At 44.9% G+C, this 13,169-nt stretch overlaps 1 protein-coding gene across 31 annotated transcripts in view; it reads right to left on the reverse strand.

Annotated features, from left to right (window-relative positions):
* The window catches only part of NRXN1 (neurexin 1), a 1,110,010-nt gene that overhangs the window by 423,770 nt on the left and 673,071 nt on the right, over positions 1–13,169 (reverse strand). For 2 of the 31 annotated variants that reach the window (XM_041755316.1, XM_041755313.1), the window contains exon 1: positions 1,676–2,708. The exons of 27 other annotated variants lie outside the window; for them this stretch is intronic. In XM_041755316.1, coding sequence (XP_041611250.1) covers positions 1,676–1,925 — 250 coding nt within the window. In that variant the 5' untranslated portion in view covers positions 1,926–2,708. Of the gene's footprint in view, positions 1–1,675; positions 2,710–13,169 lie in introns of those variants that run through there. 2 more of the 31 variants (XM_041755314.1, XM_041755315.1) reach the window with 2 other exon arrangements.

Genomic DNA, 13,169 nt, shown 5'->3' on the forward strand with positions numbered 1-13,169 from the left:
TGCACAAAGGCAGGGCAGTGGGTGAGAGCTGCACCCGGGTAGAGGGAGCAACAAGGTCCTGGAATACTGTGAGCAAGTGGTGGGAGCAACGGAAACTCCTTTGGGTCTCAGGTCTCAGAGGGATCTAGCCATTCGGTTAGGCTCCGCTAAGAAGCCCAGGTGTGGAGCATCACTCCTCTCCATCCCAGCCGCACTTAACTAGAGAAGGTTCTTGAGAGGGACCCGAGGGAAGGAAGGGAAGGGATTCCTAGGACCCACAGCGAGGTGTGTCTCTAAGCCACTCCTAAAGAGGAGGTGTCAAGACGCTCTGTTCTCTGTTCGGTTAGGGCAAGCTACAGCATTTCCTGTCTAACCAGAACTGTCCCTAGCTGGGCAGCGTCCCCCTGGGGAAGAGGGTCAACCTGGTCTCAGCAGCAGCTGCTCCGGGGAGAAGATTTACCTAAGGAGGGGGGCAAAGGATGTAAATCTGAACCGAGTCTGAAAGAGGAAGGGGCCCTGCAAGGAAAGAAGGGGAAGGGATTTAAGCGTCCACAACTTTCCCCCTGCCTTTCCGAGCGAGCGAGCAGCAGACTCGACACTGGTAGTGGGAAAGACTCACAAAAACAGTTTGATGTTTTATTTCTTGGCAGTTCAGGGAATCTGCAACAGGCACAGACTTCTCTGAAGCTGAGAGGAAGCTGGCCTTACCTTGTTGGCCACTCTGGAGGAGAAACGGACCAACCAAGGCTCTTCTCCACACTCGGCCCTTTACAAAGGAAACTGGGGTTGGGGGGGGGATAGTTTCTCTCTACTCTAACTTCTCCTCCAGGCAGACCTCCTGGCTTGGACCAGCCAGCATGGACTCCCCTGCCCTCCCTGGGAAGCACTGAACTCTAAGTAAGAGGGAAGCAGGACCTCCCTGAACCTGACAACCTCTGGACAGGACGGGTGGGGAGGGGGGTTGGGGTAGCCGAACCTCTCTCTGCTCTGTTTAAAAAATAAGTCAGTCCAATCAGTGAGAAAGAGAAGCATCTGGAGGGGGTGTGGAGTAAAGGCAACGGCGTCCAAAGGGCCTCTGAGCCTGGCAGGGGGCTGGCTGCCTGGGTGACCCTCCTACCTTCTGCAGGTACGGGAGGAGGAGGTGGGGACAGAAGCACCCGGCAGCCTGCTGAGCGAGTCCTGGGACCCAGCGCCTCACTGTCACTGCGGTCTGGGCACACTTTGAAGGAATGTGCAAGCTGGAGCCCTCCCTCCCCAGGCCTGGGAACACGGGCAGGAGGTGGGGCGGCGCGCACGGCACAGACAAAAGGTTCTGCAGAGCCCTTCCTCTCCGTGGCGCTCCTCGGGGCCCTGGGCCGGGCGCCGCGCTCCCGGGATCCGGCCACCCCGAGTGACCTTCTGGCTGCAACGCCCCTTCCCGCGGGGCCCGGGCGCCCGGCCGGGTGCCCCCATCTCCTCTGCCGGCACCCCGACACCAAACGCCCGCGACGCCTCCCTCCCCTTCCCCTTCCCCTTCCCCGGGCCCCTGTCTATTGTCTTCAAAGAGCCGAGAGGCCCCCACCCAACACCCAAGCGCACCTCCCTTCCTCGCGCTCCCGCGTCTCTGAGCCTTAGGGGCCGAGGAGCGCGCGCCGGGCTGCGAGGGGGACGGGGCGGGGGGGGGGGGACCCGCGACAACTTGGCTCCCCAGACCCACCGTGTCCGCCTCGCAAGGATGCCGGTGACCTGTAGATCGCGATAGGCACTGAATGATGCTTGCTGCTGCCATGGAAATGGTGGATGTGGTGCGCTCCCAAACTGGACGCCCCCCACGCCACTCCTAGGAGGCCGCTGAGGGTGAGCGGGACTATCCAGAGCAGGGCCAGGCGCCCCCCTGCGCCGCCGCCGCCGCCGCCGCCCCCGGGCGAGCCCAGCTCGGCGCCGCACCGGAGCATCCTCGGGTACATGGCGGGGCGCCCGCCGACGGGCAGCCGCCGCGGGAGGCAAAGTTTGGGGCGCGGGGAGGGGCGAGGGCGCCGGGCGGCGGGCGGCTCCGGGTGCGCTGCGGGGCCGGCAGCCTCACCGCGCCAGGGCGCCCATCCTCTCCCTCCTCCGGGCAGTCTTCTCGGGGTCCTGGAGTCCGCCGTGCCGTGCGCCCCAAAGCATCCGAAACATAGCCGAGGCAGATGCAGCTGATGGGGCTGGGCGGGGGGCGCGGGGGGCTGGTCCGGGAAGGCGGCCCCGGGGAAGAGCGGGCGCGGAGCGGGCGGCTGCGCCCGGACGTCCAGGGCTCCGGGTCCTCCGGATACTCCCAGAGAGTTTCGGGCGAGAGTGCGCGCGGGCGGGGGCGGGGAGAGGGTCAGAGCTCCGCGCCGAGGGTCCGCGCCTCTACCTGCCAGCCGGCCGCCGCCGCCGCGGATCCACTAGGTAAGTCCATCTAGCATCGTGCGCGGGGGCTGGGGAGGCCACTTCGCCGGCCCAGCCGCCTTTCAAGGGAGGCGCAGACCCCACGGGATCGGGGCGCCCCGTCTTCCCTCCATGCGGCCCCGGCCGGCTCGCCCGATCGCGCCAGCCTCCCCCGGGCAGCGCGCGGAGCAGCGGCGCGCATCGCCTGCTCCCGAGGCGACCTCCGCGTCCGCCGCCTCCGACACGGACGCCCGGCGAGGGGCTCGCAGGGAAGAGCGCGCCCTTAGGATGCCGGCGGGGATGGGAGCGGGGGGAAGAGCGCGGAGGGGAAAAGAAGAAGCAGGCGAAGGAGGGGAGCGGGGTGGGGGGGAGGAGGAGGGGGGGTAGGAGGGCAGAAGAAAAGAAAAAGGAAAAAAAAAAAAGAGAGAGAGAGAAAAGAAAAGAAAAAGAAAAACCACACACGCTGGCGAGGCGAGGGGCTCTATGCAAATCTGCAGTCTCCCAACAGCAAATCACTGAAGCTCGGATGCAATGCAGAGGACGAGCCTATGTAACGAGGGAGGCCGGACTCGCTTCCCACGGAAATGGGCCGCTTTGCCTCTCGCGGGCATCCTCCGCACATCAAGGGGACACGTGGACCGCGATGCGGGGAACACCTAAGAAGCGACTCTCCCTCCGATGCCAGGTGATCCCTCCGTCTGAGTTACCCCGGCGATTGGCACCCTCCCGCTACCCCTATGGTTGGGATGTAATGTAACCAGTGTCTTGAGAGCTCTTAAAAGGGAAAGAATTCGGCTCTTTTTATTGGACCAAACTTGTCTGCCAGGTGTTCAAACCCCATCTGCTAAATGTGGCTTGACACCATCTACTCAGGCATCGGTTTTGGTGATCTGTTAATTACACACATTGCTCATAACAAAGAGTCTGCGGTCCCGCTACAATACCACGTCTCATAGAAGGCAGTGCAAGTGCAGGGAACCGAAAACCCACGAGGAGGAGGGGTGGGGGTGGGGTGGGGTGCGGTGCGGTGCGGTGGGGTGGGGGGCGGGATGAGTGCATTCGGCAGCCAAGGAAGAGACAGAAAAGGAAGGAAAAGAGAGGAAGGAGACAGGTGGTAAAGAGGAGGGAAGCAGAGAGGAAGAGTGTGAATGAGATTGCTTGGACTTCAAACATTTGGGGGGATATCTGGCGACCCCTAGGACCCCTACCCAAGCCAAGCCGTGATGGTGTTTCCTAAGGGTGCAGTCCCGCCTTTCTTTAGGAAAATGGCAATAAGAAACAAAGATCCCTAAACCCAGTGCCTCCGGAGGAGAGGAGATTTGTATCCTATTGGTATAACGCAGCATCTTTAAATGAAAGCTGCACGCACGTCCTGGAGGAGAGACCAGCAAAGCCAGTACACACCTAAGAGTAAAAATCTAGGCCGGCAAGTGGAGTTGGCAAGGAGGAACACGGTCACTGGAGGCTAGCAGATACAATTTAGGACTATGACTGGAATATTTATTTCCCCGGTTTCCAAAAGATAATAAAAAAAAAAAAAACTATGTCATGTCTAGTGCCTGAACATTTTTTTTTTTTTTTTGTCTTTATTCCTACTTAAAAACAACTCTGGTAAAGCGCTACTTCTCACAGGCCCCTTCGCTGTCTGTATAGCCCCTTAGATCAACAAATACAAGGTTAGGTATTCGGGTGGGGGGAGTAATACTAGGAAGATTTGATTCACACCAGCCACCCATGGTAGTGGTCATTTAGGCTCGTATATTGCATCCTAGTTCATTCAGTGGCCCTGGGACTCTGGTCGTCACTATGTGACCACTGCCCAAGGGGGCCAGCAAATCAAATCTGGAGCACTCCAGCATCTCACGTTCCTGTCAAGTTCATGTGATCCTACTTAAAAAATAATAATGATTCTTCAGCAGTTCATTGATTGGAGTGGCTTAGCCATGCTAGAGAATGGGTTTTTGTCTACTTGAATACACCATGTCTCCCAACTTCCCACAGCTGCTCAAAGAGCAACAGGATCCAAATTCAGCACCTTCCACCCAGTACTGTTCCCACCCATATCCCTGGGCCATTTCCTCTTCATTTTGTTATTTTTTAGCTTGTGTATTTTAATCCATTAGCCAAGGGTTGTGAATATTCATTTTCAATACATCAAGTAAGCTTCAAAACGAAAAGAAGAGAGGAAAATCACCCTGGCAGTATGGTTTTAAGACTCTAGGTAATATTCTGATCATGACATCTCATAGTTGCTAGTATGGGCAGAGCCCTGAATTAGGAGGTAGGAAACCTGGGCTGCATTCTTGGTCCTGCCATTTACTAGTTATGTCACATTAGTCACTTAGCCTCTCCCTGAGGCTTTATGGCTTCCTTTATAAAATAGTCATGTTTCTATCTTTCCTAACAATCCCACAGGGCAGGAAGGCTATAATGCAATATTTAATGTGAGACTACTTTAAAATATATCAAATGCTCCCCACAACTGAGGCATTATGTCTCTCCTTCCAGATAGGTCTAACATATCCGAGCTGATTAGCCTGCACAGTTCATTCAGTTCCCTTGCATCGATACGAAACGTAGAGCATTGCATTGTTCTCCAGTTCCTTTATATATGGTGTTGATCTGCCCTTGCCTCTCCAACTACATGGTAGGTTCCTCAAGGAGACAGGAGTCAAATCTTCATTTGTACTCCCTCAAGCTCAGGGCATATGTGAAATGTAAGTTAGCCTTTTTGGTGCATACAATCAATTCTCATTATTCATTGTAGTTATGGTCTATACAGTCACTACTGGACACTGCATTAGGCAACACTGAACCATCACTCCGAGGTGTTAGGTTCCTACCAGCCTCTGGTCACAACACTTTCATCAAACGATCAATATATAACCTTGTTTTATGTGGTTTTTTTTCTGTTTAAAGACACTTTATTTAATATATTTTGGGGTCTCATTAACACTCAACTCACAGTCAACCTCACTATAATTCAAGCCTGAACAAGGCTTATGTAATATACCTATTTTCTCTGAAAGGCATACCACAGCCTTCTTATGCTTAGGAACATTAGACCACACTTCAGCGCTAAGTTGAAGGGCCATTTCAAAAAGCAAAATCACCAAAACCAACAAAAAAATGCAAAACTGTGAAAAACACAGCACTAAACAAAAAAAATACTTGTTTACAGTATGAAAGCTGAAACAAGAGGGCAGAGTGTTGCCTTGTTTGACCTCTGCTGGGTGATGGATGTCAGGGACTGAAATTTCTTGCCACTCTATGCATGTCTGTTAATGGCCACCCTACTGCCACTATTGTTGATTTGGGGGTTACAAATTTTAGTGAAGACATGAATTCGTATTTGTAAAAAATTGAGGATTTACTGTATTATTCTCTTAAAAAAATAGAGAAGGATGGGCCTGGGACTTTGAAGAGTGATCTATATAAGCTAAAGCCATAGGAGTAGAGTAAGTGTAGAGGATTCTGGTGAACCTTCCCAATAGCATTCAGTGAAGGAGAGGCTCTCCTGCCTGTCTTATATTGTCTCAGGCCTAGGGAGATATAGGTAGGGTTAGGGAAAGGATGAGCCAGAAATCTCGGTTTTACTGGAGTCTCCAGAGCTAAAGAGGGAAGATTTACGGCTGCTTTGAAAGTAGACACTATAGCTGCTGTTTTCAGGCAGATGTCTAGGGCACCTTTAAGATACCTAGGGGGTTCTAGGGTGGATACTGTGATACTGACACTGCAGTATTTGTTACAAATTGTTGTAATTTGGTGGAATAAGGAACACTTCTTTGTCAAGAGTGGGGAAAGTCTCGTGAACAAACTTTTGCCTAATCTGGATGAAGTAAATAGAGCTTGTGCTTATTCTTTATATCTCTTCAACCAGATCAGTCCTGGTAGTTGGAACTGCATTATTTAAAGGAAACTGAGGCAGCATCTGACAATTTGTTGTCAGCTGAGCTAGGAACTGGTTGGAGGAGACATGGTACTTGGCTGCCTATAATTTACTCTTAAATATTTCAGCATAAACAGTGTAATAGAAATGTGTGTTAGTGTTCTGTGTCCCAGGAGAGTCAGCTGCCTTCATCAGGAATTTATGCTTCAATGTCTCTGCCAGAATTATAGAAGCCAGAGGTAGCTTCTAGAAGCCTTGGCTATCTCCATCTCTAATCATGATGTGGCTTTACTCATTAATTACAATGTATGTTGAAAAAAAGGTTATTATTTGCAAAATAAAGGATTTATCAATTGGCATAATGGAGGTTAGGAATGGGGTCTCTTTCATGAAATTATTAACAACCAAGATCAGTGGATTAGCCAAAATATTTTGCAGACATGCTCTGCTTCTACTTAATAGTGTATGTGAATCTAAGAAGTCTTTCAACCTTTACCATAAGGAAGGGTGCCATAATTATAAATACTAAGAACTAACACATTTGTAACTGGCACGAATTTGAGAGATGTAAATGTATTAGTTCATTTAATCACCACAAAATCATATGAAGTGAGTGCTATTTTTTTAAAAGATTTTATTTATTTATTCATGACAGACAGAGAGAGAGAGAGGGGCAGAGACACAGGCAGAGGGAGAAGCAGGCTCCATGCAGGGAGCCCAATGTGGGACTCACACACACAACCTGGGGTGTGATCATCCTGGGGTGAAGGCAGCGCTAAACCACTGAGCTACCCGGGCTGCCCGTGAGTGCTATTTTTGATCCATATCAGATCCTACTTCTGACAGATGATGAGCTGGTTGCTGCCATATTTGCAAAAGAACTGCCATATTTGTGAAAGTTTTTTTGTAAGACATTTTTCATGTACCTAACAGAACCAAGAGCTGGAACTTCATCTAACTTCCAGAACAGTCTATAAGATTTTGTGCCTATTTATTAATAAATGTCTGCTTCTGTAGCAAAAGTTGTTGGCATTTTACATTCGGTATGGCCTGAACTTTCGGGAACTCTTAGAAGAGTTAGCCCTCCCCTGCCTCTAACAACTGTGACTACTGAGATCTACGAAAAGAACCTAATAGCTGTGCATGGAAAACTGTCCAAGGCCCACTCCCAGCTCTCAATCTGTAATGAACAAGAAGTCAGGTAGCCTCAGTTGGACCACAGTGTTAAGAAATGGGAGGTGGGTCTGAAAGCATGAGTCTGAAAAACAAAGGAAGTTGAAGGGAAGAGGAGAATGAGTGGAAGGGAGAATGTGCAGAGACATAGAAAAGGACAGGTCAAATTATTTTTTCATATTTCAAAAATCAACCCTACTGTCTCAAGAAACAGGATGGTTGTCAGGCAGACACTTTCAACCTTTTCATGTTTTCCTTAAACTTAATTGGAAATTCTTACAGCTCAGTATTAAGCTTTTAAAATAGAAAAGTAGACACTAAAAGCAGCAGAGGGGAAGTATATTAAAACCCACAGGCAACACCAATCTTTTAAAAATTAAAAATGAGCAGAGTGTCAGTCTTGCATTTTGCATTTCTACTAATGTCAGCACAATGAAAAGGCAAGACGACCCCCCATGTCCATCTACCTGCACTTCTGAGTTGGGACTGAGAGAGAATAAAGAGGTAAAGACTCAGAAGACGGTGTCATCTGTGAGGATGTGGAGACAAACCTCAGACCCTGTTACCTTTCTGGGTTAGTGCAGTTCCCCATGGGCATTCTGAGATAGGATCTGAATAGGACAGCAAGAGCATTGAGAGTAAAACCAAACCAACCAACCAAGCAACCAACTACCCAAATGACAAAAAGAAAGAAAAAAATGCTGGAGCTAAAAGCATCCCTGGAGACCAACAGAGGTAATAATGTTACTGAAAAGTCAGGTGTATTTGGGAAGTGTTTACTTATCTGGAAGGGTACTTACATGTCCCACCACACATAATCCAATCATAGATATAGGCTGGTGAATTCAGTCAGCGTAGCTATTACCTAGAACCTCCACACTGACATACCAAATGAGAGGGAATAGTGGGAACCAAACATGATACCCCATTCACTCAAAATAAATTTTAAAGCCTAGATGTGCCGTTTGACTTGGAAAGCATGATTAGATTTATTCAATCAAGGTTAGCTGTGTTTAGGCCTGAAGTATTTTATGATCTCTCTTTTCTCTTGACCTATTTAATAAAAATTCCATGTATGACATCCTACCTAAAATTTATTGCCTAGACATCAAAGAGGGGTAATAGAAATTCCACTGCAACAGTGTCTTTAAGTGTTGTGGGCATTCCTTGGGCACCAACCAATCACATGTCATCTCTCAATCACTGTCATCATAATTTCTTCTATAGTTATTAAAGTCAACTTGTGTTGCTGACACACTCCTCCATAGGTTCATACTATGTGATGTGAATATATTCATAATACAGCTTGGGAACATATGGCTTGGCTGCCAGACTGTGAGTTTGAGTCCACTGTTATTATTCATTTGACATTGGGTTTAATGGACCCTTGCCCCAGTCTCCTCACCTATAAAATGATTATATCACTGTCTATAATGGAATTGGAGTAGTTTCTAAAATATATTGAGCACTAAATAAAAGTTATTGTCATTTTTTCATATGTGCATGTTTTACATCGGTGTCATAAACATAATGATAACGAGCAATAATGTGGTTTTTTTAAAAAGATTTATTTATTTATTTTAGAGAGTCAGAGAGCAGGGGGAGGGGCAAAGGGAAAGAGAATCCTTAAGCTGACTCCCCGATGGGTGCAGAGCCCAATGCAGGGCTCGATCCCAGGACCCTGAGATCACTACCTGAGCTGAAATCAAGAGTTGGCTGCTTAACTAACGGACTCAGACACCCAGGCGCCCTGGTAATGTGATTTTTAATGTAGCCCGATTTCAAACTCTTCCCTACTCAGTCTTTCGTCCAGTTTGGCCATCTCCCCAATAATCTCTTAGTTTAGTCTTTGTCTCTCTGTGGTGCTCAAACTTTAGTGTCCTGGAGAATCACTAAAAGGATTTGTGACATCATAGATTGTTTTGCTTTTGATTCCCTTGATATATAGAGGCACTGACAATTTGCATTTTTAACAAGTTCTCAGATAATGCTTATATTACACGCCCAGGGGAACCGGGTATTCAGAACCACTACTTCTTCTAAATGTGAAAGTCTTTGCCATAGGTTTTATTAACCAACTCTGGGCAAGTTTTCTAATTAAGCTCCTTACCAATAAAGTCACCTTCTTAGCAGTGTACTTAACACAGACAATAGTGCTACTCCCAGATCTCCTCTTTAAAGCATTCTTTAAAGGCTTCAAGATGTCTACCATATAACCCTACATGTCCTCATCTCACACCTTTCCTCTATTCTGCTCAGAAAAAAAAAATACTAATAATAAAATAAAATAATTAATGATTAAAAAATGGTCTTCCTTCCTATTCTTTGTATTTGAGCCCTTCGATTAGCCTGGCCGGAAGCTAGAGGCAGGAGTTCTGGCCCTATTAACTTACTAGCCATGTGGCTTTATGCAGGTTATTTAAACTCAATTTTCTTATTTGTAAAAAGACTTGATAATATAGAATTGTGCAAAGATAAATGCACTGACAGATATAAAGTACTTAGAATACTGTCTGGTATGAGTATATATGTATTAGCATTTACTTATTTTTAAATTTTATTAACTTTCCTATTTATTGAATAGGTTATTCTTTCCTCTTCTTTTACAATGTGGGGAAATAAATCATAAATGATAAGAATGTGTATTTTCATATAATACCTAATACTGGCCATCCAAACAGTCCTTCATCATAAAACAAACAAACATACAACAAAAATTCCAGTCTCTTTTAGGTCCTGTCTTATCAGGCCTCCAGTCTAACCAGCATCAGCTACAGGAAAGATCAGTGACCCAAACTGACAACCTGAGATCTGTCTGCCTACACTCACCAGCAGTCTGTCATGCAAATCATCATTTGCAGAAGAAGCATGGAATTGTTGAGAACAGAGCTAGACTTGGCAGGACAGCTATAAGGCAAGTCAGGGCGATATAAAAACTGACACATAATTTGCAAATTCCCTAGTAAATATAGATATCCAAATCCAGAACCAGACATCATACACATACCACAAGTTCAATTTCCTGAATGCTCAAGCACTTCGAACATATACTAATTAGATCTCTATGAATATATATTCTAGAATGCATACTGCCATTTTAGTGTGCAGAAAGGAATTTGATCATGCAATTTGAGTTGAATCTCTAAATAGGTTTATCTGAGATCTGTAATCCAACCCTCTTTCATGGCAAGATAAATACAGTGGATTACACATTTTGTCAAGAGTGATTTTTTTTTTTTTTTATGTTAGTACTATAGTTAAGTTAGTATGGCTGTCTCACTAGGAAACCCGTTTTCCAGGTTAAGTCAAAGTTCTTTAGCATGGTGTATTAAACCCTTCAAAATCTGCCTCCACACTACTTCTATTGGCCTATCTTTATCTCAACTTCAATCACCTCCCCGACAAACATCTCCAGCCACAGGAACTTTTCTCTTCCCAGAACACACTGCACCCTTTTGCACCTCTTCGCCATTGCCCATGCTGTAAAAGTGATCCTTTCTCCTTCCTTTTCCTCTTAATGTCTCATTCATTCTTTCGCCAAATTTTAAGACATATATCTCCACTGGAATTTTTTCTGAACTTTGCCAGTTATTTGCTACTTTCTCAAGTATGGACTATCACAAATACTTAAAAAAAACGCTTGGGATATGTAAAATAGTTTATCCACAGTATTACTGTGCTGAATGAATAAAGTATCAAAGTAACTGGTTAAGTCTATCCCATGTTTAAGAGTTTAAAATAACCAAAACCAACAGACAAAGGAAACAAATCATCTTCAATTTATCCTTACAGTCTTTTGGTTAGCTCTTTTATTGCCTAAAAGATATAAGAAATTTAGACTGAACTCTGATTTGAATGCTAAATAAATTGGTTTTGAAGAAAAAGGGAATTTGTTGTCATATTTTCCTACTCATGCTATAAACAGATGTCTTTCTCTCTTATACTATGTAAAAGGAAAGAAAGAAAAACCACCAAGCAAATATGCTTGCTGCCAAGCTGAATTGCAGAGCAAACATTTATAGGCAACTTATAAATCCTTGAAAATAGGACTTTATAATGGAAATACTGGCACCATTTTAACTATAACCATTCAAATAATATCACCATAGCAGAAGTTATAATCTAATATACTTGTTCTGGGATGGATGAGAGATTAAGCTATACGTGTCAGGAAAATTTCCAGTGGCTCCATTCAAGTTGCATGATCATTCCACAGAGTTCAAATATCTTAGACCATTTATTTCAAAATGAGTAGTAGTATATGCTCCCAAACATTTATTCTTAAAAGATTATATTTTTATACTTGTATGAGAAATATATGACCTCTGAGGCATTTCAAAAAATCATTAATCGCTGTTTTTTTGTTTTTTTGTTTTTTTTGGTTTTCTTTTTCTTTCATGAAAGAATTACTTTCCTCAGATTTTCTCTGTTCTATTGCTGAGATGATTCCCCCAGAGAACTGTGTGTTTATCTTGACAGGTGTTAGTAGATCTGTAGACCTCTGTGGAATTGTTCCTAGTTGCACTGCGGTACAGTAGAAAACATTACATCTACAAACTAATGAACTTACCTTACTGCATTCTAAATAAAATAAACCACACAGCGAGTGAAATTAATCTACTAATGTCTTTCTAATGAAGCTTTCATTAGGCATATGGTGTGATCTCCGATATTTAAAACACAATAGTATTAAAACAAAGAATATCTGATGACTTTTTAAATGCATACCTGATGACTGCCTCATATATTATTTTCCAATGACCGACTTTACCCTCATTTTACTTTAGGTACTTACATAATCAAAGAGATATAAGAAACATGTCAAATATTTTATATTCAAGTGGAGAGAAGAAATGTCTCATCTACTTTTACCCTTAAATAATTAAAACTAGATTTGCTGTTCTGACTTTTAGGAGTGGAGAAAGCTTTCCATTTTCTGTGCAATGTAAAGTTTCACATACCAATAAAAATTTGGGAGGCAAATACTGAGAATGAAACTACTTAAGTATAATTCACAATGTTTTGCTTTTAAAAAATGCGACCTCCTAGCACAGCAAACAGCAGCTTCAGTTGTGGTGAAAAGTGGACATTTTAATGGCCAATAGAAGATCAACAGCCACCACAATCAGTAGTCTTTCATTTTGGCAATATTTTGATTTGTCACTTGTCAAGGAAATAATTTAAAGCTTCTAGCAGGAGAAACTACCCATGTCAAAACATCCTCAGTTTTGGAGCATGTGCTATTCTATTCCATCTAACATTTACAGTATCACATAGAAGAGCCGCACATAAGTCACATCCTCATTGTTATACTATGCCAAAGTCTTAATTTCTCCTTTCATGTCCCCATGTAAATTATCTCCTGCTTTGGTAGAATCATAGTTGTCCAACTGACTTGATCTTATCAGTCATGCATTTTACTATTATTTAAATTTACCTATTTCAACTATTATTTAAGAGGTACTCTTCAAACAGTAAGAGGTAAGAAAACCGACATGGTAAAAGAAGAGTAGAGGTGGGTCTTTTTTCCTCCCACAGTAGCAGCCAGAAACAGTATGAAAGCAATGGATCATGAAGAAAAGCAATTTCCTACTTGAAGGATTAGACACTACCCTCTTTTGTACTGTTAAATCAAAGTTTTAGTTATTTTTTCAAGTAATGCTGATTTTTTTTCAATATACATGAATAGTCTCTAGAGAAACTGCAAGAGACCCCCAAACACATATCCTCTCAGCCAATCTAT

This window comes from Vulpes lagopus, chromosome 5 (genome assembly GCF_018345385.1).
Source record: "Vulpes lagopus strain Blue_001 chromosome 5, ASM1834538v1, whole genome shotgun sequence".
Classification (NCBI taxonomy): domain Eukaryota; kingdom Metazoa; phylum Chordata; class Mammalia; order Carnivora; family Canidae; genus Vulpes; species Vulpes lagopus.